This window comes from Lutra lutra, chromosome 18 (genome assembly GCF_902655055.1).
Source record: "Lutra lutra chromosome 18, mLutLut1.2, whole genome shotgun sequence".
NCBI lineage: Eukaryota > Metazoa > Chordata > Mammalia > Carnivora > Mustelidae > Lutra > Lutra lutra.
Window position 1 is genome coordinate 33926980 of NC_062295.1, and position 27809 is coordinate 33954788.

The following is a 27809-nucleotide window of genomic DNA, read 5'->3' on the forward strand; positions in this document are numbered from 1 at the left end:
CTCATTGTCTTGGGTTACCATGGCCAGGGAGTCTTCTCATTACTCCATAAATAATTTCCAAGTCCCTTCTTGGGCCCTCGCACAGACTGCTGAGGGGCATAAACTCTCACCTAAAGACAGAACCACAAAAGCAGATGCAAATTAGCTTTATCTGCAGACCTTCTAGAGAGGGTACAAGTGGAAAAGGTGAACTCATAGGAATCTATGGCCTGTGCTGATAGCCTATGACAAAGGAATGACCTCTGAGAGCCCCAGTTCCTCAAATCCTTAACCCTCATGCATCCCAATTTTTAAACTCCTCTGCTACACCCTCTTCCTCAACCACCATCCCCACATTCTGGGTTGAATCTAGCTCTGGGGACAGACTTGATTGTCCTCAAAGCCATCCCACTCCTTGCCTTGGATGCTGCCAGGTGGGATTCCAAACTCTAGGTACTTGCATCAGGAATGCCTGCAGCTCAGATAAAATACCATGCCCTTCATGAAGCCACCTCACATCTCCCCAGGCGAGAGGAAGTATTTTCTCTCCCCTGGAATGCCATATAATTCTAATTCTGTCCAACAGTTTTCATACCTGGCTTCTCATGATTCATGTTCACCACAACTCCACTCCAAGCAGGATGATGGGGTCCTTTTTAAATTTCATAAAAGCTCCTGCTCACCTTAAGAAAAGCATCCTCAGAAGACTTCATCACAGTGCTGGGTTTAAAATAAGGACTCAATAAAAGTACGCTGTTAATAAATCCTAATGACGACCATGACAATGGCAGCACACACTGCAAAAAAAAAACAAACAAACAAACAAAAAAAACACTTATGTCCTCTCTCCCCATGATTTAGTCTTAACCAATACCTTTTATATCTCCCCTTCCAAGGAAAAAGAGCTACCAATCCAGCTGGTCAGAACCTAAAGAGTTCAATGGTGCATATTCTATGAAGGTTAGTGTGCCCTTCATCCAGGGATGAAGCCCCCCTCCTTTCAGCCTGCCCCTGGTTAGTCCTCTTCTATTCATGGTCTCCGTGGCGTCCCCATTTTGGGCCCAGCCACCTCTCTCTATAATACACCAGGGCTAAGCACGCAGATCCTCAATTCAGATTTGGGGCTCAGAGTGGGAAGAGGGTAGGCCCAGACTATTTTCCAGCTCACCTTTGACCAGTGAGTCCACAATGGAGGTTACCGGTTGTAACTCAGACACTAACAAAGTGGCACTCTGGCTCAAAGTTTGCTATTGTTCTTTGAGCATATTGTTTCCTTGGGAGCTCTCAGGAGTTAGGATGATTGGCAGGGCAAGATATAGGCTTTCCTGGGCCTCTGACCACAAAACCACAACAATAAACAACAAAATCTCACCTCAAACCTATAAAAAAGATGTGAAGAAAAGTTGACATCAACCACCCTCCCAGACTTGGCAGCATAAACCCGATCCCATGAATGTACCAGAACATTAATTTTAATTTTAATTTAAAAAAATATGTATTCAAGAAAGGAAGAAAAATAGTTCCATTATCCACATTTTAAAATAGCACTATTAAGTACCACTAGTAATAAAGTGGAAGTATCTTCAAGAATAATGAGGATAATAATAATAATAATAAAGAATAATGAGAATAGTAAATATTACCTATACGTCATTTTCCAAGTCACATGTAATCCTTTCATCCCAATACCTTCTCATTCCCACTGGATGCCTTTCCACACCAGCGGACCACAGCTACATCCAGTTAACACATACAGTTTGAACTCAAGTGACAATTCCGTACCAGTTACTATATTCTGGGCACTGGGGATATATCAGGAAACAAAACAAAGTTTCTAATTTCATGGAACTGATGTTCCAAGACATGGGGAGGAGGGGGGGGTGGGAAAAGACTCTGTGTGTGTGTGTATATGTGTGTGTGTGTGTGTGTGTGTGTGTGTGTGTGTGTGTGTGTGTGTCTATAGTCAGAAAGCTCTAAGTGCTATAAAGAAAAATATATCTAGGTCAGGGAGTAGTAATGATATGGAATGCAACCGTGGAACTGTGGCAGGGTCATGTTTCAAAGGTCTGTTGTGGAAAAACAAACCACCCAAACTTAGTGGCATAAAATAATAGCAATCATTGGGGCGTCTGACTAACTCAGTTGGTGGAGCATGGGACTCCTAAACTCAGAGTCATGAGGTCAAGCTCTGTGTTGGGCAAGGAGTGAAAATAAAGGTAATAATAAAACAATAAAAAATAAATAATGCTTACCTAACCAGGGCTATTACAGAGTTCAAGCAAATTCTTATATATAAAATACCTGTAATAGCTAGCAGACACTCAATAAATATTAGTTAACAATTTTTTAAAAATAACAGCAATCACTTCAATTTTTTAATTTTTTTTAAGATTTTTATTTATTCATTTGTCAGGGGGAGAGAGAGAGAGAGAGCACAAGCAGAGTGGGAGAGGGAGAACAGGCTCCTCGCTGAGCAAGGAGCGTGATGTAGGACTCAGTCCCAGGACTACAGGATCATGACCTGAGCGGAAAGCAGACACTTAACTGACTGAGCCACCCAAGCATCCCAACAATCATTTATCTCTCATCTTTCTGGAGTGACTGTGTTGGGCAAGGCAATGCTCCTTCAGGGTTTGTCATGTGGTTGCAGACAAAGAGGTTTGGGTGGGAGTTATCCTGAAGGATTATGCATCTAATGGTCATTGCTGGCTGTCAACGAGGACCACAGTTGGGGTTGTTGTTGTTGGAATATCTACCTGTGGTTTGTCTGGGTGACATGGGCTTCCTCACAGCATGATGGCTCTGTCCCAGGGGCAAGAATTTCCAAGTACTTTTCATGACCCAGCCGAAGAGTAACAGTATCACTGCCTTCATATTTTATTTGTTAAAAGTGAGTCACTATGGCCAGACAATATTCAAGGGTAAAGGAATTAGACTTTAACTCTTTTTTTTTTTTTAATTTATTTATTTGAGAGACAGAGAGAGAGCATGAGAGGGGAAGTCAGAGGGAAAAGCAGACTCCCCATGGAGCTGGGAGCCCGATGTGGGACTCGATCCCAGGACTCCGGGATCGTGACCTGAGCCGAAGGCAGTTGCTTAACCAACTGAGCCACCCAGGCGCCCCTAGACTTTAACTCTTGATGGGAAGAATGTCAAAGAATTTGGAGACACGTTTTTAAAATATCACCGGTAGTTAGGGAAGGTCTCTCAAAACAGAAACTCACATAAAGAGAGAAATAAAGTCATAAAAGGTCTTGAGAAAATGGGTTCCAGACACAGGGAACAATAGCACAGCCCCTAAGAAAGAGTGTTCTTGGCATGCTGGCGAACATGCTCCAGTAAGAACTGTTAGCTAAGTAAAGTTTTTGACTTTTGCTCCAAGAAGAGAAGCCTTTGGAAAGTTCTGAGCAGAGATGTGAGATGATCTTATTTATATTTTCTAAAGTTCTTTTATGATAAAGAAACTACAGAATGGAAAGAAAACCATCAGCTCCCTGATAAAGTAGTCCAAGAGAGAAGATGGTGACTTGAACCTGAAAGTGCTGGAGGTAATAAGAAGCTGCTTAGCCGTGTGTGGGTTCAAATAGAACTGGTAGAATACTGATGGTTTGGATTCAGGGAATGAGAGAGAGGGCTCTAGGCTTTATGGCTTGAGCAACTAAGGGAATGCAAGGTCTATCCACTAAGATGAGAAGAAGGAAAATAAAAGAGGTTTGGATGGTGGGGAGAAAACAGAGAGTTCGGTCTTGTGGTAAGTTTGAGATGCCTATTTGATCTTCAAGTGGGTAGCTCTATCTATAAGTTAGAACTCACAGTGGAATTCAAAGCCCCCTGGGATGTGGCTTCCCCACCCTCTGCTATGCCACTGAAACAGATCTCACCAATATTACCAATGATTCTCTAAGTTGATAAGGCCAGTGGCATGAAACACATTCCCACTGTTGTGCAGCCACACCACCATCCATCTGCAGAACTCCTCGTTTTCCAAAACTGAAAGTCTGCCCCCATCTAACACTAACTCCCCATTCCTTCTGCTCCTGGCACCTGGCAACCACCCTTCTACCCTCTGTCTCTATGAATCTGACTACTTTAGGTACCTCATCTGAGTGGAATCATATAGCACTTGTCCTTCTATTTCAATTACCACAGTGTCCTCAAGTTTCATCTGTGCTGTAGCATGTCAGAATTCCCTCCCTTTTGGGTGCACCTGGGTGGCTCAGTGGGTTAAAGCCTCTGCCTTCGGCTCAAGTCATGATCCCAGAGTCCTAGGATTGAGCCCCGCATTGGGCTCTCTGCTCGGCAGGAAGCCTGCTTCCTCCTCTCTCTCTCTCTGCCTGCCTCCCTGCCTACTTGTGATCTGTCAAATAAATAAATAAATAAATAAATAAAATCTTTTTTAAAAAAAAGAATTCCCTCCCTTTTTAAGGCTGAATAACCCATTGTATGAATAAATCACATTTTATCAACTCATCCATTGATGGACACATTGGTTGCCTCCACCTTTTGACTATAGTGAATAACATGGCTATGAGCATAGGTGTATAAATATCTCTTTGAATCCCTGCTTTCAGTTCTTTGGGGTCTGTACCCAGAAGTAGAACTGCTGTGTCATAATAGTAACTCTAGTTTTAATTTCTTGAGGTACCACCAAACTGTCTTGCAAGGCATTTTTTGCATTTTACATTCCCACCAAAAGTGTACAAGTGTTCCAATTCCTCCACACCCAAACTAAAAGATTTTTTAAAAAATTAAATCTCTAGTAAGCATCTTCAGGGGAAAGTTGCACATCTTTGCTATCTGTCTCTAGTTTGGGGTTAATCTAATTCTTTTTTTTTTTTTCCTTTTTGCTGTTACACTTAGTAAATTAGGAAAAGAAAATGAAATGCAAGAATATAATACATACTGAGTAAAGATCCAATGTTGAGATAAGGTATTAGTGTGTGCTGTTATGAATGGACCATGATCATATGACCATGGTCATATTCTGACCATGATATGGTCTATATAAGTGGTAGTCTAGGTATGGGTCTCCCCTTAGTTGATGCCTAGAGTCAGCTCCTTGTAAACAAACAGGCTGGGTGGGACAATGGAACAGTTTCAATAAAAGGGTGGTAAGGAAATAGATATAAAACTGAGAACAGTGCTCACTTTGACAGCACTTAAAGTGGAATAATACAGAGATTAGCATGGCCCCTGTGCAAGGATGACATGCAAATTCATGAAGTGTTCTATATTTTTGTATGGAATAGTTGAATCACTAGATTATACACCTGAAACTAATATAACACTGCATGTTAACTCACTGGAATTAAAATTAAATTAAATTTTTGAGAAAAGATCCAGGGGGTTGAGAAAGAGAATTAGGTTTGCTATCTCTGCTTTATAAAGCACACATGCCCTTTGTGATGGCTTCTCCCAACAAAGTCACAGCCAAATCTACAAATGGCTCTGCACTCACGCTTTCCCTCCTTTCTCTTCCTCCCCCTTACCTTCTTTTTCCTTCAACAAATCAAGACATCCCTTTACTTTACTCAGGCACAAAAGAAGACATCTTAGGATATTTTACTGAGAAGCCAAGGTAAAATAAGAGGATATAACACATCATTCAAAAGAAGGCAAAAGGGAAGGGTTTTCTTCTTGAATAGAGGTCTGAACTATCTAGAATCCAGTCTACTGCTGAACTTGACTTCTGGATTGGGACTGATTCTCACTTGCAAAAGCTGTGCTCCTTCCCAAACTCTATCATTAGAGTGGTCTCCTCATCAATGCCCTTGATATCCTCTAAGTCCTCCTCTAAAGTTATGTAGAACAAAGACCTATCAGTTTACTTAAAAGGATACTGTTAAAGATCTTGTATAGACACAGATCTCAGAACTTATAGGTACAGTTCTGTTAGAGTTCCTAACAAACCCTCTGTGACACTCAGACTCTCCCAGTTGTGTCACAGCTGCTTTGCTGTGCTCTCCACATCCAGTCCAGCACCTAGTCAGGGATAAGCACAACCTCATCTACATCAGGATTCAAGCATTTTTCCAATGAGCTGCACCCTTGGATGGCCAAAGAAAAGTGCTTCATCCTCCTCGCCCGTTATGGGGACAAAAAGTGGAGTAAAGCAATGGCATCCAAGAAAATTGGGGAGGGACAGCCACCACGGATTCATTGAAGAAATCTTTCTTAAGCACATTTATTAAGCTGGACATTACGGTGAGCCCTGAGACAGAGTAGTGAATGGATTTCTGACCAAAATAAATCAGAATCAAAGTATTTTTCTAGGGAGATATCGGGATGTAAGTATCCTGTATTGTTGAAGAGATTCACGTGTTATGGCTACAACCTGAAAGGAATAAAATAACACTTTGCTCTAAGTCACGCCTTGCTGTCCTGGGGCCATATCTGCTTTGGGCTGGTAGGGGTAAACTTCAGGGTCTGTTCCAATGTTTGAATGGGTCTCTGGTGAAGCCACATGTTTCCCACAATGGAGCTATCATCCCTGAAATTTATGTGATTATCACCTGAAGGGCTGCGTAAAATGAAGATTCCCCGCAGACAAATGCTCCTTCTACAAATACATTTTAAACAAGTTCCCCAGATGATTTTGATGTTAAGTGGCCTTCAGATAATACTGTGAGAATCTCTGTTGAAAAGCATTATTAAAAGATAAACTGAGATTAAAAATAGAGCTTCCCTATGATCCTGCAATTGCACTACTGGGTATTCACCCCAAAGATACAGATGTAGTGAAAAGAAGGGCCATCTGTACCCCAATGTTTATAGCAGCAATGGTCACAGTCGCCAAACTATGGAAAGAACCAAGATGCCCTTCAACGGATGAATGGATAAGGAAGATGTGGTCCATATACACTATGGAGTATTATGCCTCCATCAGAAAGGATGAATACCCAACTTTTGTAGCAACATGGACGAGACTGGAAGAGACTATGCTGAGTAAAATAAGTCAAGCAGAGAGAGTCAATTATCATATGGTTTCACTTATTTGTGGAGCATAACAAATAACATGGAGGACATGGGGAGATGGAGAGGAGAAGGGAGTTGAGGGAAATTGGAAGGGGAGGTGAACCATGAAAGACTATGGACTCTGAAAAACAACCTGAGGGTTTTGAAGGGGCAGGGCGGGGGGGGGGGGGGGGGGGGGGGGGGAGGTTGGGGGAACCAGATGGTGGGTATTAGGGAGGGCCAGTATTACATGGAGCACCGGGTGTGGTACAAAAACAATGAATACTGTTATGCTGAAAAGAAATTAAAAAAAAAAAAAAGAAAAATAGGCACTCTACAAATGAATAGGTAACAAATTGGCTCATTATGTGAGGACAAAATGTAAAAAGAAAGGATTGAGTTGTATTAATTAAATATGAATCATTGCTGTGAAAAAAAAAATACCCTCTTTCAACGGGGGGAAAAAAAAAGATAAAGTGAGGCATATTAAAAATGTTTAGAGTGGGGCGCCTGGGTGGCTCAGTGGGTTAAAGCCTCTGCCTTCGGCTCAGGTCATGATCTCAGAGTCCTGGGATCAAGCCCCACATCGGGCTCTCTGCTCAGCGGAGAGCCTGCTTCCTCCTCTCTCTCTGCCTGCCTCTCTGCCTGCTTGTGATCTCTGTCTGTCAAATAAATAAAATCTTAAAAAAAAAATGTTTAGAGTTTGAGCAAAAATCAATTCCCATCAGACAGTAGCAAACCATTAGTGGCTAGCAGCCCTCCACCCATAGGAGGTAGCAGTCAGATATTTATAAACGTAGGAAGCAAAGCAGAGCAACTATTTGATTGGCCTTACAGGGAAAAGCCTGTGGCTATTTGTGATTGTTTGCCCTTATGTTTCAATTTCTTTGAGGTACTGACAGACTTGGGTATGGGGTTGCTTATGTAGACTGCCAAGGCATTAGAACTACCTATTTAATGGCCTCCTTGTTTAATTAATTTAACAGCATGAAGGACAAAACCTCAATCTGGAATACCGTAAGGATAGTCTTCACCTTGAATATTAAGTATGTCAGGGACTTGCCAACTCTACCACCAGCAAAGGTGTGAATACAGCTCAGCAAACTGACGGAGCTGGTTTTACTGAGCTGTTGACTACCACCCAGAGGCAGTAATTGTCTCTGCAGGATCATGGAAAGCAAGGGAAAGGTCCAAAGACAGTGGCGCTGGATCACTTGCTTCTAGGTCTGCTACACTGGATCTTTTGAGTCAGATGCCATTATTCTCTGAGCAAACGATCTTCTAGAGTCCAACCCCATACAATCTAGTTACCTCTCCCACTGCTCCTCTGAGCTTTCTGAAGTATAGAGTACTTCAGTGTAGAGGTATGATGAGGGCCAGCTGGGATTCACCAGATGGCAGTGTGGATCATTTTTGGAGTAGGGGAGGGCAGAGAAGCTAGGGAACAGTAAGAACACTGGAATGTTGCAGGTCTCTAGGTGTAACAGCTCCTGCTGACCTAAGAGTGCGTGAAGACACTGTTGTGGGCTGGAGCTGAGGTGCTCCGAGGTTTGCTAGAGCCTGGTGTTAGGGGAGCTTTCACATGTAAACCTATAGTCACCAGGTGGTACATAAACTCTATCACACACTAGAGGTGTCAAGCGAATGGTATGCCTAATTCCCAGCATTATCAGTTAAATCTAAAACACAAAACAACACCAAAAAGTGAGGCTTTCTGAAGACCAGTCCCCAACATCTAACAACCCTTCTGTTATTTCATATCCAACAATTCTAAAATTAGACTCATTTTTTTGCCTTTTAACTCACTGCTGCTCAAACCAGTTAACCTTCCAGATTTCATTTATTTGACCATCAACTTTGCCCTGGTATAGAGGTCTGTCATAAGCACCAAGTAAGTTACAAATTGTGAAATAATTCCAAAACACTGTGAGACTAAATGCCCACAGGGATACCTGTACATTTGAATTAACCAGAACGTGCATTAATTACCAAAGACACTCCCTGAAGCAATGGGTTAAAACCAGCAGGTTTGGGAAAAATGGTCCCTCACTTCGGGCAGAACGTAAAATGTGCCTGAAAGCACCTGGAGAGGCCATCAAGGCCTTAAGCAAATGACCAGCCTAAAGGGTGAGGTGAAAGTATCATGCGAGTACACCTACACAAAACCAAGCCCAGCAATGAAGTTACTGAAAACGGGGCTTTCCATAAAGGAAGCTGCCACATGAAATGTCTTCCTTCAAGTCACTGCATGAAGGAGCATTAGCCAAACACAGGCGCAGTGAAAAAAGCACAAGAATGAATCTGCATCTCTTGCCCAAGATGAGGTATGATTAATTCAGTGCATCTATTAGCTATACGCTGCGTCACCCTCCTGCTCCCAGCTCAGGGCCATTATCATTGCACAAGGACTTGCTATGCTTTTCCTCCCACACTCATAACTAGTAAATCCTGTCAGGTGTCAGGGCTTCTTTTGTTTTTTTCTTTTTTCATTTTAAATTCTTTTTTTTTTTTTAAGATTGTATTTATTTATTTGTCAGAGAGAGAGAGAGAGAGAGAGCACGTGCACAAGCAGGTAGAGGCAGAAGCAGGCTCCCTGCCAAGCAAGGAGCCCAATGCAGGACTCGATCCCAGGACTGTGGGATCATGACCTGAGCCGAAGGCAGCGGCTTAACTGAGCCATACAGGCATCCCTCATTTTAAATTCTTATAATAAAATAATTTAAAGTTTACAGAAAAAGCTGCAAAAACAATAATGCAAAATACCCATATATCCTTTACCCAGATTCATTTATCATCGACACTTTTACCTTTTCTTCCCTCTCTCCTTCTTCGCCTCCACCTCCCCTCTGTATATAGATTTATGTATATATTTGTGTACATACACATGATGGTCCTTTATCCTTAAATACTTCACTGTGTATTTCCTAAGAGCAGAGATACTCTCTTACATAAGCACAACATAGTTATCAACGGTAGTACTTTTAACATCAATACAATAATTTTATCTAATCTAGATCCATATTGCAATTGTGAAAACTGAACCAACAATGCTTTTTAAGGCTGCACAACACTAGAAGGTGTGGATGTGCCACGGTTTTTTAAATTACTTATCTTGGGTATTTATGCAGCTCCCAATATTTTTGTGGTTAGTAATTAGGCTGTAATGAATAATGTATGTATTTTCATGTTATTAGAGGCATCTCTTCAAACCCATCCATAATTTTGTTAGATACTGCGGAATTCTCCTCTGCACAAGGTTGCACTGTTTTGCATGCCATTAGCAACACGTAAGAATTCCTGTTGCCCCACAAACTATCCACAGCACGAACTGTCGAGCTCTGGAATTTTGGCCAATCAGATGGGAAAAAAAAAAATCTCTCAGTGTAGTTTTAATTGGAATTTATTTTAAGTGAAGCTCAGCATCTTTGAATAAGGCTAATAGCCATTTTCTCATCTTTTCTATGAAGTCAAGTTTGTCAGTTTTTCAATGGGATTGGTTTGGGGTTTCTTTTTTGCCTTTTTTTTTAAGTTCCTTGTATATTAGAAATATTAGAATTTTGTGTTATGTTGCAATTACTTTCTCCCAACCTATCATTTGTCTTTGCTTATTGTTTCTGCCATCCAGAAGTTCTCAAAATTTCTATGTAGGAATGCATCAGTCTTTTCTTTAATGCCTCTGGATTTTCACTCCTAGATTGAAAGTCTTTCCTTGAACCTGTGTTTTAGAGGAATTCACATCCACATTGTTTTCTGGTGCTTGCATACTTTCATTTTCATATTTGGATTCCTGATTCATCTGGAGTTTATTCTTGAATGTGATGTAAGAAATGGGTCTACTTTTTTATCTTTCCCCAAATCACTGTCCAATTATTCCAATATGACTTTTAAAAAAAATAAATCTCTGGGGGCGCCTGGGTGGCTCAGTGGGTTAAAGCCTCTGCCTTCGGCTCAGGTCATGATCCCAGGGTCCTGGGATCGAGCCCCGCATCAGGGGCTTTCTCCTATCTCTCTCTGCCTGCTTCTCTGCCTACTTGTGATCTCTGTCAAATAAATAAATAAAATCTTTAAAATAAATAAATAAATAAATAAATAAATAAATAAATAAATCTCTGGGTGGCTCAATCCACTGAGCACCTGTCATCGGTTCAGGTCCTATCTCGGAGTCCTGGGATTGAGCCCCACACCAGGCTCCCTGCTCAGCGGGAAGTCTGCTTCTTCATCTCCCTCCGCCCCTCCCCCTACTCCTCTCTCTCAAACAAATAAAATCTTAAATAAATAAATCTGCCCAGTGATCCGAGAGTCCATCTTTATTACATATTAGATTTCTGTACAGACCGAGGGCTATTTCTCAACCCTTCCTGCTATCCCATTGGTCTATTTACACACAAATCCCACAGTTTTACCTGCTGGGTTTTTTCCCATCACTTATTTCCCATTCCTTCCATTAGTACCTCAATTCAGGCAGCAGCAACCCTTTGAAATAAAAGCTGGAGAAACCTTGTGAGAAGATTGGCTCTCAATGATACACTACTTACCATTCTACTTTTCCTGTTCATATAACATGCTGAGCCCTTTTGCAGGAATCAATGGTATTTCTAGATGATACAGATCAGGTTTTCCTCAACTGTTTCCGAGACAGAAATAACAAGCAGACGGCTCCCTGAGTTGGGTGTCAAGGAGGTATAAATTGTACCACGTCTTTTTCCCAATCTATCTGAAGGTTAATCTACTACATTCTTCAGAAATTACAATTTTTACTAAGGAAGGAAAAACAAGTAAGACGAGCTCCTGCGTTTGCTGTCATTTCCTGGTCTCTGGCAAGAGCATGTAGCAGTGCAGCAGCCCTTTTACTGGAGCCTATCTGCTCTTCCAGAAAACTGAAATTGCTTCTCCCAAGTCCTGCTTTTCAAGGTACAACACCTGCATTACCCAACCCTTTCCACCCTCTCTCTCCTGGCAGTTTAAATTCCCAGCAACAAACACAAGGGAGAACATTGCCTGTCCTCCCTGTTGTAACAAATTTTAACTGAAATTTATTAAAATGTGTCCATACTAGGGACAGTTTGGACACAATAAATCTCTAGAAGTGTGTCCTTCAGAAACTGAGATAATAAAGGGAGAAAAAAGTAAGACAGGAATACAAAATTGTAGGAAGCCCCAGTAAATTTCTTCGGCTTGTAGAATTTCTTAAGTGATTTTAATAGGACCGTAATTGGTGGCACAACAGCTAGAGAGGACTACCGTATCAGGAAGGCCACTAGAGGCTACACGATATCTTGGTTCTTCCTCAGGCATCCTGACGATCCTTCTAGCTACTGAAAAAAGGCAGAGATCCAAGACTTTCATGCATTCAAATATTTACTGTCTGTGTGCCTTGAAGACCTTATGGAGAAAAAAAGGTTGCCCCTGCACTAAGTGGCCCCACAACGCACATGCATTTACAGAGAAGATGAATCTAGGCCCCAAGCAAGTTCTTTGAGATGTAGAGCGTCCATGGGAGATGCCTGCCTAAAAGGAACTCAAAGCAACAGGCCAGGCTGCCTGCATAGAAACCACCTGGGTTTTAGATTTCCAGCCCCCTATCCTGAGATTCTATTTCAATAGCTCTTGGCTCTGCACGGCAATAATACAATTAATCTATGTGATCTCTCATAAAACTCCTTTGTTTTCTATAAAGTTAGGCTGGGGCATTAAGCTTAGCAGGAAATTGCTCTAGTCCCTGGGAGGCCAGTCCTTTTAATAACTAAACCATCTAATTCATTTCAGCTATTATCCCGAATACTATAAGCAGTGATTCTCAGCCAAGGGTCAATTTTGCCACCCGGGAGACATTTGGCAATGGTGGGAAACCTTAGTTGTTACAGTTTGGGGGTGCTACTGGCCTCTAGCAGGTTGAGGCCAAGGGTGCCACGCCACATCCTATGATGCACAAAACATCATAGGAGGCCAGGACAGCCTCCAAAACAAAGACCTATCTGGAATAAAATGTCAATAGTGCAGCGGTCAAGAAACTGGCTAAGGTTAAAAGAGCAAGTAAACTCTAGAGCAACATGTTCCTGATGGTTACTTTCCTCATCTCAGAAGTGGATGAAGTCCGCTTGCGTGGCATGGTGAACGTGAAACCAACTTACTTGTTAGGAAACAAGGGTTCTGGGGGCACCCAGGTGGCTCAGTCGGTTAAGCAGCTGCCTTCAGCTCACGTCATGATCCTAGGGTCCTGAGATCAAGCCCCAGGTCAGCGGGGAGCCTGCTTTTCCTTTTCCTGCTCCCCCTGCTTGTGCACTCTTGTGAGCGCTCTCTCTCCCCATCAAATAAAATCTTTTAAAAAAAGAGAGAAAAGAAACAAGGGTTCTTCTACTTGCCCCTAGGCTGGATGGGATAAAAGACAAACTGGAAATACTGAAGTACAGTTAATCAGGCTGCAGGTAACCGTCGTGGCATACATTTTGAAAAGCAAATGTTTAATGTAGTAACTCCCCAGGACAGACCTTGGCAGAAAGTTACCTGGTTTTCTCACCACCCAAAGGATAAGGAGTCATCAGTTAAGTGGCCGCCTTCAGCTCAGGTCGTAGTCCCAGGGTCCTGGGATCAAGTCCCCACATGGGGCTCCTTGCTCAGCGGGGAGTGTCCTTCTCCCTCTGCCTGCTGCTCCCTCTATTTGTAGCTATCTGACAAATAAACAAAATCTTAAAAAAAAAAAAAAAAAAAGGCACCATAAGGACACCTGGATGGCTCTCTCAGGCATCTACTTTCGGCTCAGGTCATGGTCCGGCGGGGTTCTGGGATCAACCAGCATCAGGCTCCCCCCACCCCAACCCCTGCTTAGCAGGGAGTCGTCTTCTCCCTCTCCCTCTGACCTTCCCCCAACTCATGCTCTTGAGCTCTCTCTCTCAAGTAAACTTTTAAAAAAATAAATCAATATGGGGAGCCTGGGTCGCTCAGACATTAAGCATCTGCCTTCGGCTCAGGTCGTGATCCCAGGGTCCTGGGATCAAGCCGTGCATTGGGCTCCCTGCTCAGTAGGTTGCCTGCTTCTCCCTCTCCCACTCCTCCTGCCTGTGTTCCCTCTCTGTCTCTCTCTGTCAAATAAATAAATAAAACCTTTTTTAAAAATAAATAAATAGATAAAAATAAAAGGCACCACAAGACAAATCACACCTTGTAATTATAGTAATCAGACTCACTCACTCAACAGCCAGCATTCGATGGCACAGCATTACAATATTGTAGTGTGGTCCATGCTCATTACACAGAATTTTAAGCAGAATATTCCGGAATTTTATACAGAAATGAAACCCTTTAGTAATGGCAAAATAAGAGAGCATAAACAGTTACAAATATTGTATCTTCTCGTTATTATGTAATTTTAAGTGCCTACAAACATCTTTTATTTTTCCTGAATTGGCACTCATGCAAAACAGATCACTACCACCTCATCATCCCCAGTTGGTGACCAAGAGCCTCTCAGATGACAAGGATCTAGATATACCAAGACTATTTAGTAACAAGAGGTAGGTGGCAAACGCATTTCAAGGCAAAACACTAATAGGACCAAGGACAAAAGTGCAGATCCCAGGTCCACAGTGTTTACAGGAGTATCAGTGGATTCCACCTCAGGTGGTTCTGAAGAGCAAATATATTCACTAAAACATAAGCTCAAGGTCAAGGATCTTTTCCCCCTATTTTATTCACTGATACAGGAAACACCTAGCCAAGTTCCTGTTGGGCCTCAATAAATGTGTAGAATGAATAAAGTAAGAATAGAAAAAAAATCATCTTATATGCTACAGTGACATTAAATGGTATTAATTAATACCAGTTCATTGTTCAGATTCATTTAATTGTATCTTTATATAGAGCTGAATGTTTTTTAAAATACTTTCATGTTTATTCAGTGATCAATAACAAAATATTAACTTCCTAATGGATGTGCGAACTGTTGTTAAAGTACAAGGAATAATGGGGAAACTTTACAGATGAGAGTACAATGGTACAGAGACAAAGGGGGCTACAAATAAAGTAAAATAAACAAAGCTGCCTGAGAGATCCCAACAGGAGAGGGAAAGATCCAGCACCTGAGCAGCAGGGTAGAACAACTAAGCACCAGAAGACTATCTTCTCACACAGCACTTAGCACAAACATAACTTAGAATGCCTGGAATTATTAATGTTTCTGTATGTTTCCACCATTAAATCACAAGCTCCGGGGAGCTCAGGTCTCATGTGTCTTGTTCACCACTGTGTTCCCAGCACCAGGCACATAGTAGCTGTTCAATAAATATTTGTTAAATGGAAAAGAAGAAAGAGTCTGAGCTAATGATCTTGCAGGTAGAAACAGCCCTCATAAAAAAGAGGCTTAAGCTGTCAACATAGGACAAAATTTTGCCTTTACTACCAGATTTGCTCAAGAGGCAGATATGAACATCCCACCAACGGAGGCTCTGAAATTCAGGATATCCTTTCTCCAAAAGACAGTGAGAAACTGTTCACATCACTTAGATAAGAGACATGAGGAGCTGTGCTCTCTGGAAACTCAAAATAAATCAAGCCTTTCCCTGGTTGTTTAACAACAAATGTAAAGAAAATGGGTCAAAGTACCTTTCTGCACCCCATCACTCTTCAGCCCCCACCTCAAAGCCCTTCAGTGAATACGGACAAATGCATCTTCCAATGAGGTCTTCCTCCAGTTGCAGTCCTGAAAGATTCTGCACTTTCCAGGACCTTCTATTGGCAAAAAAAGGTGCATTTCAGCATGGCACACTTACTGCACCAGGGTCTCCTGGCGATGCTGAGTCTTCTGGTGCCGATTAAGGATGGATCTCTGGTTGAAGCTCCTCCCGCAGGCAGGACAGTGGTAGGGCTTCTCCCCGGTGTGGATCCTCTGGTGTCTGACCAACCGTTCCCCTTTACTGAACCGCTTCCCACACACCTGACACCCGTACGGCTTCTCGCCTGTGTGGGCTCGCCGGTGCACAGCCAGGTTTGCATTCCTGCTGAAGCTCTTGCCACACTCACAGGTGTAGGGCTTTTCCCCCGTGTGAGTTCTCCGATGCACCTGCAGATGCTGTCTCCGGGTGAAGCTTTTCCAGCAGTCACCACATTTGTAGGGCTTCTCCCCCGTGTGACTCCTCTGGTGGACCTCGAGGTGGTGCCTCTGGCTGAAGGTTTTCCAGCACTCGCTGCACACATAAGGTCTCTTTCCCAGATGTGTTCTCTGGTGCTTCATGAGGTACTCTCTCAAGGTGAACCCCTTCCCACATTCGACACACCCATAGGATTTCTCTTCTTCATGAGTTCGCTGGTGTCTGACAAGGTTTGAGCTCCGACTGAAGCCTTTTCCACACTCAGGGCACTGAAAAGGCTTCCAGAAGGAGCTGTGGGTCTTGAGGTCATCCGGCAGGGGTATGACGCCATGCTGAGGCGGCGGCGGCCCCGGCATGTTTCCCACAGAACTACTGGGCTCCTGCTCACAGGTTCTTCCAACCTCAGGGCTCTGAAGAGTGGTGTCCCCAAACCTCTCTGATGTCACCCGAGCAAGCGCCCCTTTGAGGTCTGACTGCTGGGTTTTAGCCTCCTTTTCCTTGCTCCCAATGCCTACAGGACAAAGGAGATACAGGCTGATTCTACAGGAACTATGAAAGTACATTTATACGTTAGAATCTGGCTCCTAAGGGTGTCCCCCTCACAATTCCTTCTTTTTCCCTCTGACTGAAAACCTCAATACAGTTTCCTTTCATTGACTCTAAAACCAGACTTTGCTCTACTTTTCTCCATCTGTTTCTGTTTGTGTCCCTAACCCCCCAAATTCATAGTGTGATGCTATCAGGAGACGGGGTGTTTGGGAAGTAATAAGGTACAGTCATGAGGGTGGAGCCCTCCATGGGATTAGCGTCCCTGAAAGAAAATGAAGAGAAACCAGAGTGCTTTACACAGAGGTTATGTAAGCATGATTCCTCACGATGGGATTAGTGCCCTTGTGAAGAGGCAGAATCACAAGATGGATCCCTCAATTGTCCGCCCTATGAAGACAGTGAGGTGGCAGCTGGCTGCAAGGAAGGAAGAGGGCACTCTCCAGACACTTAATCTATAGGAACCTTGATCTTGAACTTCCAGAATGCTGAGAAATAAATGTCTGTTGTTTAAGCCACACAGTCTATAATATTCTACTACAGCAACCCAAGACAAGACGATCTCTGTACCTTTCTACAGAATACTCTGCCAAACTTTAATACCCACTCACTTAACTTTCTACTAACTCAGACTTTCATTTCCTTCTAAATCTAATTCAGTGATTTCCTTGAAGAAACATGCCCTGCTTGCTCTCTTCAGCTAATATATACTGATCAATATATACTATATCAATATGCATATATTGATCAAGCATTTTGCTTATCCTACACTTATTTATTCTTAAAGATTTTATTTATTTATTTGACAGACAGAGATCACAAGTAGGCAGAGAGGCAGGCAGAGAGGGAGAGAGGAGGAAGCAGGCTCGCCACTGAGCAGAGAGCCAGATGCGGGGCTCGATCCCAGGACCCCAAGATCATGACCTGAGCCGAAGGCAGAGGCCCCAACCCACTGAGCTATCCAGGCGCCCCTATCCTACACTTATTTATACACAATCTTTCTGAAAATGCTATTTTACATCCATCAAGGTGTCCTACCTTCCCTAGAGATTATAAACCTATTCCTGGGATGAACTACTTGGGAGTTCTACATATCCTCCCTACGATTGCTCAGCAAGTAGTCCCTGCTCAAACTGCTCCCTCTGCTCCCAGATCTTACTAATCTAGGTCTCCTAGGAGCCTGGCACAGGCTTACCAGCTGCTGGGTGAATGAATGAACCCACTCTGTCACTGACTTCTCCCAGACTGAAATGCCTGTGAATGCTACTGAAATGCCTCAACCCTTCTCAGTGTCCTTCCTCTGATCCCTCTCTAACTCTCTCTAAATTTAAACAGAACATGGGGCGCCTGGGTGGCTCAGTGGGTTAGGCCGCTGCCTTCGGCTCAGGTCATGATCTCGAGGTTCTGGGATCGAGTCCCGCATCGGGCTCTCTGCTCGGCAGGGAGCCTGCTTCCCTTCCTCTCTCTCTGCCTGCCTCTCTGCCTACTTGTGATCTCTGTCTGTCAAATAAATAAATAAAATCTTTAAACAGAACAAATATTTATAGAAGAGGAGGAAGATGAAAAAAAAAAAAGGGAAGGCTCTAGGGAGCAAAGGAACCAAGACAGCAAAAAAAAAAAAAAAAAGACAATGGGCGCCTGGCTGGCTCAGTCCATGGAGCGTGCGACTCTTAATCTCAGGGTCGTAAATTCGAGCCCCACGCCAGGTGTAGAGATTACTTAAAAGTAAAATTTTTAAAAAGAGAAAGAGGGGCGCCTGGGTGGCTCAGTGGATTAAAGCCTCTGCCTTCAGCTCAGGTCATGATCTCAGGATCCTGGGATTGAGTCCCGCATCGGGCTCTCTGCTCAGCAGGGAGTCTGCTTCCTCCTCTCTCTCTGCCTACTTGTGATCTCTGTCAAATAAATAAATAAAATCTTAAAAAAAAAAAAAGAGAGAAAGAGAGAGAGACAACAAGCAGAACTTAGAATGGGAAGGGTCCTTTCAGGTGAGGCTGTTAAAACACAGAAAGAAAAATCTCGCATGCCTCTGGACCTAAACAAAGATGAAGGACACCAGTGTCACCTCAGATGGATTCTTTCATAAACTTTCCAGGGAATACAACTGCACAAAACTGTAGAGTTCCAATTTTCATAATGAATATAACCATGTAAACAGCATCCAACTCAAGAAACATTACCAGCATCCAGAAAGCCCTCTCCCATACCCTCCAGTGACTATATTCTGCCCACCAGACAAACATGCTATCTGGACTTTGATCACCATAAAGTACTTTTGCCTGGTCTTGAACTTTATGCATTGGATCCACACATTGCTTCTAGCTGCTTCTGCTCATTATTATGCTTTTAGGATTCACCCACATGGTGGAACATAGCTATAATTACACTATTTTTTTTTTTTTTTGCTGTTGGTAGTATATGCTTTTACACTGTCAAGAATATATTGAAATCTCTTTATTAACTTGGCTGATGTTCATTTGGGTAGTTTCCAGTTTTGAGGCGTTATGAATAATAAAACTGAAACTAAATGCATAGCACAAGCTTTACCTGGACCCTGAGGAGATGCGAGTATGTGCCAGGTAACACCTAGCATGGAATTCTGATTTCTCAGGCCCAATCCTACATAGCTGTCAATGCAGGAGCCATAGGTAAATGGGACTAAATCCCAGGACGATCTGAAGGTGGAGACAGCTGGTAGATAGTATGGGTGGGAAATGAACCTTGGCCCACCCAGACTCAGCATAAACACTTAAGGAAGTGCTTCGGTTGTCTGAAACAATGGGAAGAGGACAAGCATACAGCCAGACTCTCTAGAACAATCAGAATGGCCAAGGACACATAAAAACCCTCTGGGAACAGGAGGAGAACAGAATACTTCCAGCACATGGCAAGATCACTGGTAGAATTTCACCCCAAGAGGGATCAAGGTGCTGAAATACTAGTACCACCATCTGGGCCACTGCACGAGCTCCTGCACTGCACAGTTATGTCTGGGGGTTTCCACATCCTCTACTGTTACAGAAGTCTTACATCTCTTTGTAACGTATGCTGGTAGCCTTTGGCCACTCACATCACTACCATGGCGTGACAACCCTGTCCTGGACCCAAGTCTCCTAAGTCCCTCCTCTAGTGCCCCTTACGCTACTCCATAATGACCATTATTATATACACCTGGGCTCTTCACCTGAACTGCTAAGATCACAGAGGCAAGCACCTTTAAGGCAGAATGTTGACCACATAAAATGCCAAATAAACATTTTTGAGCCAATAAATAAATGCTAACTCAAAAAAAATTTGCACAACTAATAAAAATATCTGACACTACTATATTCACCAAACATTAATCCTCACAACACCGTGAGATTTCTATAAACGTTCCCATTTTGCGACTGAAAACCAGAGGCCTGAAAAGGTCACCTGTGATGCCCCAGGTCACAATCAGTAAGTGATGGAGCCAGGATGGGTTTACATGTGCTAAAGAAGTAGAGTGATACTCTGCTCGCTCTGTGACACAGGCCCACATGGACCTCTCTGGTTTCTAACATCCTTCTGTCCAAGTTCCTGCCATCCTCTGTACACACATCTCGTGCTCCAAAGGCTTCCATGCCGTTAGTCCAGCCCCAAAACAAAGCTGCTAAGGTGGGGCCAACACCCAGGGGGGCACTCAATAAATCTCTGCCAAGTAAACAAGATCAGAGGATCATCTTTTGCTCCTCTTCTGCTCTCGAGCCTGGGTACTCTTCAGTCAGACAGTAGGTGCTCCAGGAGTCCTAATGAGCAGCCACTCTCATCACAGCCAGAATAACTACCTTGTGATTTCTTGCCCCCTTGACTGCTCCTGTCCTGACAGGAAAACACGTGGCCAGCTCCTTAAACCTGGGTCTACTCTCTTTCCTTGGACCCATTTACTCATCTTCTGTCAGTAGTACCAGGTTCTAAAATCCAGGGCAAGGGTAAGTACCCTGACCTGTAGCTTTCAAAATTCCTCAGTTTCTTACCTTTGGAACGGAAACAGCCTTACCTGGAGCTGAGACCCCACAGTCTCGGGGTTCCACATATTCCCCAAAGCAGTCTATCTGGGCTGGGGTCACATGCCTCCATTCCTCCTCAGGGAAAGCCAAGGCCATATCTTTAAATGTCCCCAACCCCTGAAACAACAGAAGACTGCTATGGATAGAGAAATAATCCCAAGGTAGGAAGAGTCTAAAAGCAGGAGAGAACACAGGGGACAACACTCTAGGGAAGAATGGAGCAAGAAGACCAAAGGAACTGGGTTACTAGTGCTCTCGGGAGCAAAAAGGCCTACCTCTCAACAGTTTAATGACAGGAAAGTAATGGACTCGTCTGAGCCACTGTATTTCTAAGTCTCTGCTGCAGCCACTAAGCTTATACCCTCACAACCACAGCACCCAATTTCCATTTTTCAAATGCTTCAGAGCTGCTATTTATCCCCTCATCTAAAGCCTAGTGGTTTCTATCCATAAGGTCTTCCTCCTCACGATTAAAAGAGTAATCCTGAGTCAATCGGGGGGGAAAAAAAAAGTCACAGAGCCGTAAAAGCAAGTGTATTAAGCCTTATGCCTGGACCCTAAGGCATAAGGCTCACCTCAAGTTAACAACTGAGAATGATAAAGTGGAGAAAACAAACCTGTCACAACCGTCAGAACAAGAAAGGTGAAATCATTCAACTTGTGGGTAGCACTTTGTTGTGCAGAGAAACCTTAAGGAAAGTGAACCTCACTCAAAACAACGTCATGGTCCCCAAGGGGAGAGGTACAGCTCACCTGGGATCCAGCTGTAAGGAATCCAGCTGCCATCTCTTGGTCTCTAGTGTTCACTGAAGGGAGGCCAGGACCAGCCTGAAGAACTGGCAGAGCTAAGCAAAGGGTAAAAAGCATAAGAAAGATTAGCGCTGTCTTGCAGTTAACTTGTTCAAAGGTGTCCACTGCCTGACACACAGAATTCTAGGAACCTTAAAGCTGGGTGCGGGTACAGCCTATCCTGCTCTCCACTGGGAAGATAATCCCAACCCAATATGCCCTGCCCCTGAAGGCCAGCCAAGCTCCCTGGTCACACTCTGGCAATAAGCCCCTTTGAGATTCACTAACACAATGAAGTCATAAATTACTTTCAGGGATATGGTCTATCTGCCCACTTAAAAAATATCCCTACATGTCACCTGCATATTTATAGGAGGTTTCTAGAAAGGGATGTGAGGGAAAAGAGAAGAAAAGAAATGGTAAGAGAACACAATCCCAGGTACCCCCTGCAGAAATCAGAGAATCAAGATACAGAAAACAATTTCACTTCATCTGTTTCCTACTAAAGTCAAGGAAGTAACCAGGAAAAATCAGAATTACAGCCCACAGGTCACTTCATTTAACAACTGCTGGGCTTATAAAGGATAGGATCACAAAGCACGGTTTTCTATGTCCTTACTTTACTGTTTGCATCTTACCCTGCTCCTGGAAGGCTTGTGTCCCAGCTCCAGGGTCCTGACTGAGTTGCTCCTCAGTGCCTTGGTCTAGGCCTTGAACTCCTTCCCCATGGGGCATCCCCCACTCGGGCTTGATCTCCACCGGCCCCAGGTGCACACCCGGTTCCCAAGGGCCTCTGCCAAGTGCTGTCTCCTGCTGCTCTCCCTGCACATGGCATGGAACCTAAGGACAGTCCCCAACACCTATTAGAATGAGGCCTGGGGGAGGAATCTGAATTAAAACCTAAAAAGAAAACCAAGAAAAGAACCATTCCAGCTGCAAGGGAGGGGAAGAAAAAGCTGGCTAGGTTCTTTCACAGGAGGTCGGTAAGAAGGCTATGAGCAACTGTTCTATGTCCGTGCCATTCTGCAAGGGTCCCTCTGGCCTGACAGAATTCCACCATGCATAATGTCAGAGAGGCTAAATATTGTTTGGTTGAGAACTTTAGCCCAAAACACTCCCTACTAGGAAAAGAAAAATCCCCCAATTACAAATGCTAAAAGTAAAAAATGCAAGCCCTGATTCCATGGTGAATTACCTAGTGAGAAAAACTAGCTCTAAAAATAGCAAGAAAAATCAAGACAACTCATATTGAGATACACTCACAAAAACAGGCCCCTTTGGGTCTACTTTTAAGCTTCTGGGCTGGGAGTAAAAAAATAATTCTTAGGATTATGGAGGAAGTCTGGGGTAACTACAGCAGGAAAGGAAAGATGAAGTTAAGAAAGACAGTTACTTGCAAGCAAAACAGTAATGTTAAGTCCTGCTCTCTTCATTCCCAGACAATAATCAGGTGATTATACCAAACAGTCACAGACACTGGCCAAAGTCCCAAGGAAGTATCTAAGATGCAGTTGCCTGGTGTCACCAGAACACCACCATAGAATCGCTGATGTTAGCCACTTAAGTTGATATCCCAGATGTGGAAAATGCACCGTGCAGACCATGCGTCTTAGTAAGAATATTCACCCAACTGGAATTCTCTGCATTCTCACATGCATCCTGCCCAAAGAGGAATGAATCGAGGAACCTTAAAAGTAAGGTTCTTTAGGCCTGAGGCTCACAAGGGAAATATGGCCAGGTCGCTGTCCTGATGACCAAAAATGGAAGCTAACAGCCCTTCTACAAGCCGTGCACCTTCCCTGAGAATGGATTTTCTTGCTGAAAAGTCCACTGCCCTCCAGAAAGTACTTCAGGGAGTCTGGGAGCAGAGGAAGGAGACTGTATACCTCATCAACTCCCACTGCTTCCTCAAACCTTTCAATTCTTTAAATCTCCCCTTCCCACACCAATGAAACAAGACCCAGATTCCCCCTTCTCACCCACCGCCTTGGCCTCCAATGTTCTCTCTGTGAAGTCTTCCACCATGGCCACAAGAGCCTTGCCACTCTCCAGGCCATGCTCCCGAATCCAGGCATAGAACTCCCGAGGCAGGATGGTCAGGAACTGCTCCAGCACCAGCAGCTCCAAGATCTGCTCCTTGGTGTGCAGCTCAGGCCTCAACCACTGGCGACAGAGTTCCTGGAGTTCCCTGAGGGCTTCCTGGGGACCAGCTGCCTCCTGGTAGCGGAACTGCCGAAACCTCAGACGAAAAGTCTCCGGACTAGGGTCTTCCCTTCCCCTGCTCCATGGCAACTCTTTCTCCAGCTTTACCACAGGAACACCCATCGGCTGCTGAGGGTTTTCTGCCATCCCTGGACGCTCCTTAAGCATCTTCACACCCTCCCAGAAGACTGAGTGTCTGCTGGGAAGGCCAGACAAACAATAATGGAAGCATAAATGAGAAAAAGGAAAAGTCAGTCCATCCCAGTTCTGTGCCTACCATCAATGGCTCTTCTGCTGGAGAACATGACAATTACTTTCAAAAAACTGAACATATATCCTGAAACTTACATCAATTCAATTCAGTAAGTATATGCTAACTACCTAGTATGTGCAAAAAAATGTAGAGACTTTACTTTATCCCCACAAACACTGCAGGATCTCATTAGGGAAATAACACTAAAATCAGAGAATATAAAATAGGTTATAATTAGATCAGTCACACAGACCTACTCTTCCAAAGGTGTAATAAATACATTTTCAGTAAATGTATATGCCAAACCTGCAAAAACTAGAAATATAATACAGATGGGGTGCCTGGGTGGCTCAGTCGGTTGAGCATCTGCCTCCAGTTCCAGTCATGATCTTGGGAGTCCTGGGATCAAGCCCTATATAAGGCTCTCTGCTCAGCAGGGAGTCTGCTTCTCCATCTCCGTGTTCTCTCTCCCTCTCTCTCAAATAAATAAATAAAATCTTAAATAAATATATATATAAAATATAGAACAAGACAAACACGGCACTTACCCTTTGATACTCATATACTAGCACAGCAGAGAGAAAAAATATATACACGCAAATAAATTAAAATTATAAATGGAGAAAAGTTCTCCAAAGGAAATATGTACGGTGCTCTGTTAATGGAGGATGAACAACTTGAAGAACAATTTTCTGAAAATATGACATGTAGGCTGAGACCCAAAGGATGAGAATGAATCAGTCATTCAGATTTTCCCAGGCACAAGGACTGAGACCAGAAATTACTCTGTATATCTGAGAACAAGCCAAAGTGCAGTATGGCTTCTGCAGAGTTAAGTGAGTGACAGCGCTGCACGAGAAGAGGCAGCAGAGGCAGGCAGAACCAGATTACCCAGGAATTGGGACACACTAAAAATTATGAGTTAATCTTACTTTAGCAGGGAGCTGCATGTTTTATAAAGGTCATTTTGCAAGGCACCTGGGTGGCTCAGTCGATTAAGTGGCTACCTTCGGCTCAGGTCTGATCTCAGGGTCCTGGGATCGAGTCCCATGTCAGGCTCCCTGCTCAGTAGAGTGCATACTTCTCCCTCTCCCTCTGCCTGCCACTCTGCCTACTTGTGCTCTCTCTCTGTGAGTCAAATAAATAAATAAAATCTTTAAAAAGAAAAAAAAAAAAAAGAAAGGTTATTTTGCCTGTGGTATGTCAATGGACTATAGTTTAGAGGGGACAAGAAGGGAAGCAGCACTTACAGTGGTCCAAGCAGGAGAGGCTCAAGATGGTGACCAGTCAGTCAGTCAAGACATATTCTGGAGGTAAAACCAATAGACTTGCTAGTGGCTTGGATGTGACCGTGTGCTCAGCCTAAAGAAAACAACAGAGTGACACATATATATCATTGTAATTGATCAAAAGATTTTTAACTTCTGGGACGCCTCAGTGGCTCAGTCAGTTAAGGGCAGACTCTTGATTTCCCTCAGGTCATGATCTCAGGGTCCTGGGATCCAGCACTGCTTTGTGTTCTCGCTCAGCACATGGTCTGCTTCAGGATTCTCTCCCTCTCCCTCTGCCCCTCCACCTCCTGCTTTCTCTCTCTCAAATTTAAAAAAAAAAAAAAAAATTAAGATTTTTAACTCCTGTAGGCTCTACCAGGTAGAAAGCCTGTGAGCACACACTCTCATTCAGTACCATTTAATAAGCATTCTGTATAAGGAATACTACTCCCCCTACTTTTCAAATGAAGAAACTGGAGATGTACGAGGTTAGATGGCCAAGGTCTGCCTCCCAAAAGACAGGGTGCAGATAAACCACTGGGGGAGCCAAAATGAGAGAAAGGTTAGTGTTGGTTCAAGTACTCATGAAAAAAGAAGGGGCTTATACTAGACTGGGTGAGTACTATTCAATTTCACGACGGGTTCGGGTTGGGGGTGCACGGTACCCAGGCTGGGGAGACAGACTTGGGAGTCGAAAGTGGGGAAGGGGCTGGGTTTTTAGAGAAGGGAAAGATCACTCTTTTTTTTTTTTAAAGGTTTTATTTATTTATTAGTCAGAGAGAGAGAAGGAGAGAGAGCACAGGCAGACAGGGTGGCAGGCAGAGGCAGAGAGACAAGCAGGCTCCCTGCTGAGCAAGGAGCCCGATGTGGGACTCGATCCCAGGACGCTGGGATCATGACCTCAGGCGAAGGCAGCCGCTTAACCAACTGAGCCACCTAGGCGTCCCGGGAAAGATCACTCTTAACCCACAGAGAATAATCAAACTGGCAGGAGGTACTTCCGAAACTTCTTAATATCCTATCGGGTGCTCTGCACTTATACACCCTTCTTAAGCCCATTTTTCATTTTCAGTCCATTCATTTTTCTCTGCTGCACTAAGAGAGATTTCTCTCGCGACTTCCCAGCTACTGCATGTACTCACTCCCATTCACTCCCCTGTTGAAATTAGGGCGCTACAGCGCAAATGTTTACCAGCGTGTCTCCGACTACCAGACTCCCTGAAGGCGCGCAAGGTCCTTATTCATCCTTCATCCCTGGCCCTTCACGAAGAGAAGGCTTGAAAGAGAAGCCATTCTTTACGTGAGCGTCCCGCGTCTTGATCTAAAATGGCTACTTTTAATTTTCTGAGAGGGCCGCGCTGGTTCCAGGTCTCGAGTTCGCGGACGCCCCGAGCGCTGAGGTAACCCTGGCCGGGCGGGCCCAAGTCCGCTCCCACCTGAGCCCCTGCGTCCCGCCCCACCAAGGCCTCCGTGCCGCGGGAGGTTGCTCCGGGGAGACGCGCCGCCCGCTGCCTCAGCCCCGCCGCCGCCACCGCAGCGGCCCCGAAACGCTGCCCCGCGGCCGCCTCAGCCCGCAACGGCCCCGAAACCCTGCCCCGCCGCCCCGCGTCGCCCCAACCCAACACTCACCCGCAGCCCCTCAGCAACGCCTGCCAGGCCCGAGCGCTCAGAGGACCGGATGTGGGCCGCGGACGCTGTCAGACAGGTGCGTGAGGAAAGAGCCCCCTTCCGCTTCCTCTCTAGGACTCCCGGAAGTCGGGGAGTCTCTATGGTCGCCGGTGCACTGGGCCTGTCCCGGCCGACTGAGCGTCTCTTCCCAGGCTAATTCGTGCCCTAGAGGCTCGAGGTCCTCACCGTCGTCAGGTCTTTTGGCGCCTCCGCGCCTTGGCATCTGCTTTCCCTTCGTGAGAAGGTCCCTCCAGACACACTACTGGACATGAAGCCTCTTTCCGCGGGCTTAATAGGCCAACACGTGTTTATTCTGCGCTTCTTGTACTTTGTGCGAGTTGCAGGGGCCAAGGGTGACAGAGGGAAGCACCGAATTCTATAGGTTCGCATAAGAGGGGCCTCCCCCGCGAGTGGTTGGGAGGAGGGAGTCAGGGAAGACTTCCTGGAGGAGGGGAACCTCAGCTCAGATTTGAAGGGTGAGTTTTTAAAAAGTGAGGTGAGTGTCCCCAGTGAGTGGGGAGGGGTTGACGGCATTCCCACACCACCCGGGCCACTGGAGCAGACGGTTAAACTTAGTATTTCAGCTGGTGAGCTAAAGGCAATGGGGAGCCATGGAAAGGTTTCAAGGCGGGAAGGGACACATTTTGCGAAGATGCTGCTGAGAACCCTTCAAGAAAGACCGAGCAAGAGGGGAGGGAGGTGGAGAAACGAGATGGCTGACTGTTGCATAAAAAGAAGCTTAAGAAGCAGTCTAGGAGAGGGAGGATGGTACAGACCTGGGACAGTCCCTGAGACCAGAAATTGCCAAGAGGGATTCAACAGGAAACTTACTGGGGAAGTAACAGTGCCACGGTTTGAGGATTGATTGGATCTGGACGATGAGAGAGAAGGTGAAATAATTTGGTAAATGACCAAAGCCACATATATCGATAAGAATGAACATTTTAAAAGCAAACAACTTGTTGGTTATCTGGAAAGAGATAATGTTGGGTCCATACGTTATGACGCATTCGGGACCAAGTCCACTGGGCTCAGA

At 44.4% G+C, this 27809-nt stretch overlaps 1 protein-coding gene and 1 pseudogene across 6 annotated transcripts; one reads left to right on the plus strand and one right to left on the minus strand.

The window, feature by feature from the left end:
• On the minus strand, nucleotides 1-27068 carry ZSCAN25 (zinc finger and SCAN domain containing 25). Of its 6 annotated transcripts, none has more exons than XR_007124405.1 (8): nucleotides 26735-27068; nucleotides 25085-25196; nucleotides 23363-23780; nucleotides 22018-22219; nucleotides 21344-21435; nucleotides 20581-20707; nucleotides 575-776; nucleotides 1-110 (listed from the first exon to the last, which is right to left on the minus strand). XR_007124405.1 is itself a non-coding variant. In XM_047713495.1 (8 exons), the coding sequence occupies exons 3-7, from the start codon at nucleotides 23747-23749 to the stop codon at nucleotides 18626-18628; spliced, it is 861 nt and encodes a 286-aa protein (XP_047569451.1). In that variant the 5' UTR covers nucleotides 23750-23780; nucleotides 25085-25196; nucleotides 26735-27068; the 3' UTR covers nucleotides 16394-16527; nucleotide 18625. The 6 variants fall into 6 exon arrangements, 5 of the variants coding, with proteins under 5 accessions (XP_047569449.1, XP_047569448.1, XP_047569450.1 ...); XM_047713495.1 differs by lacking the exons at nucleotides 1-110; nucleotides 575-776 and adding exons at nucleotides 16394-16527; nucleotides 18625-18673 and having other exon boundaries at nucleotides 20576-20707; XM_047713493.1 differs by lacking the exons at nucleotides 1-110; nucleotides 575-776 and adding an exon at nucleotides 14080-16527 and having other exon boundaries at nucleotides 26735-27064.
• LOC125091214 (uncharacterized) lies at nucleotides 5120-5217 on the plus strand (annotated as a pseudogene).
• Nucleotides 27069-27809: the final 741 nt, after the last annotated feature.

What these genes read in the sequence shown, in the direction of transcription:
- ZSCAN25 (XM_047713493.1), bottom strand. Translation starts at nt 23,749, where the DNA reads ATGCTTAAGGAGCGTCCAGGGATGGCAGAAAACCCTCAGCAGCCGATG. An exon ending in GAACATTGGAGGCCAAGGCG is followed by an intron (nt 22,220 to 23,362) that starts GTGGGTGAGAAG and finishes GACTGTCCTTAG; the next exon opens with GTTCCATGCCATGTGCAGGG. An exon ending in ACAAGCCTTCCAGGAGCAGG is followed by an intron (nt 21,436 to 22,017) that starts GTAAGATGCAAA and finishes CCCTTTGCTTAG; the next exon opens with CTCTGCCAGTTCTTCAGGCT.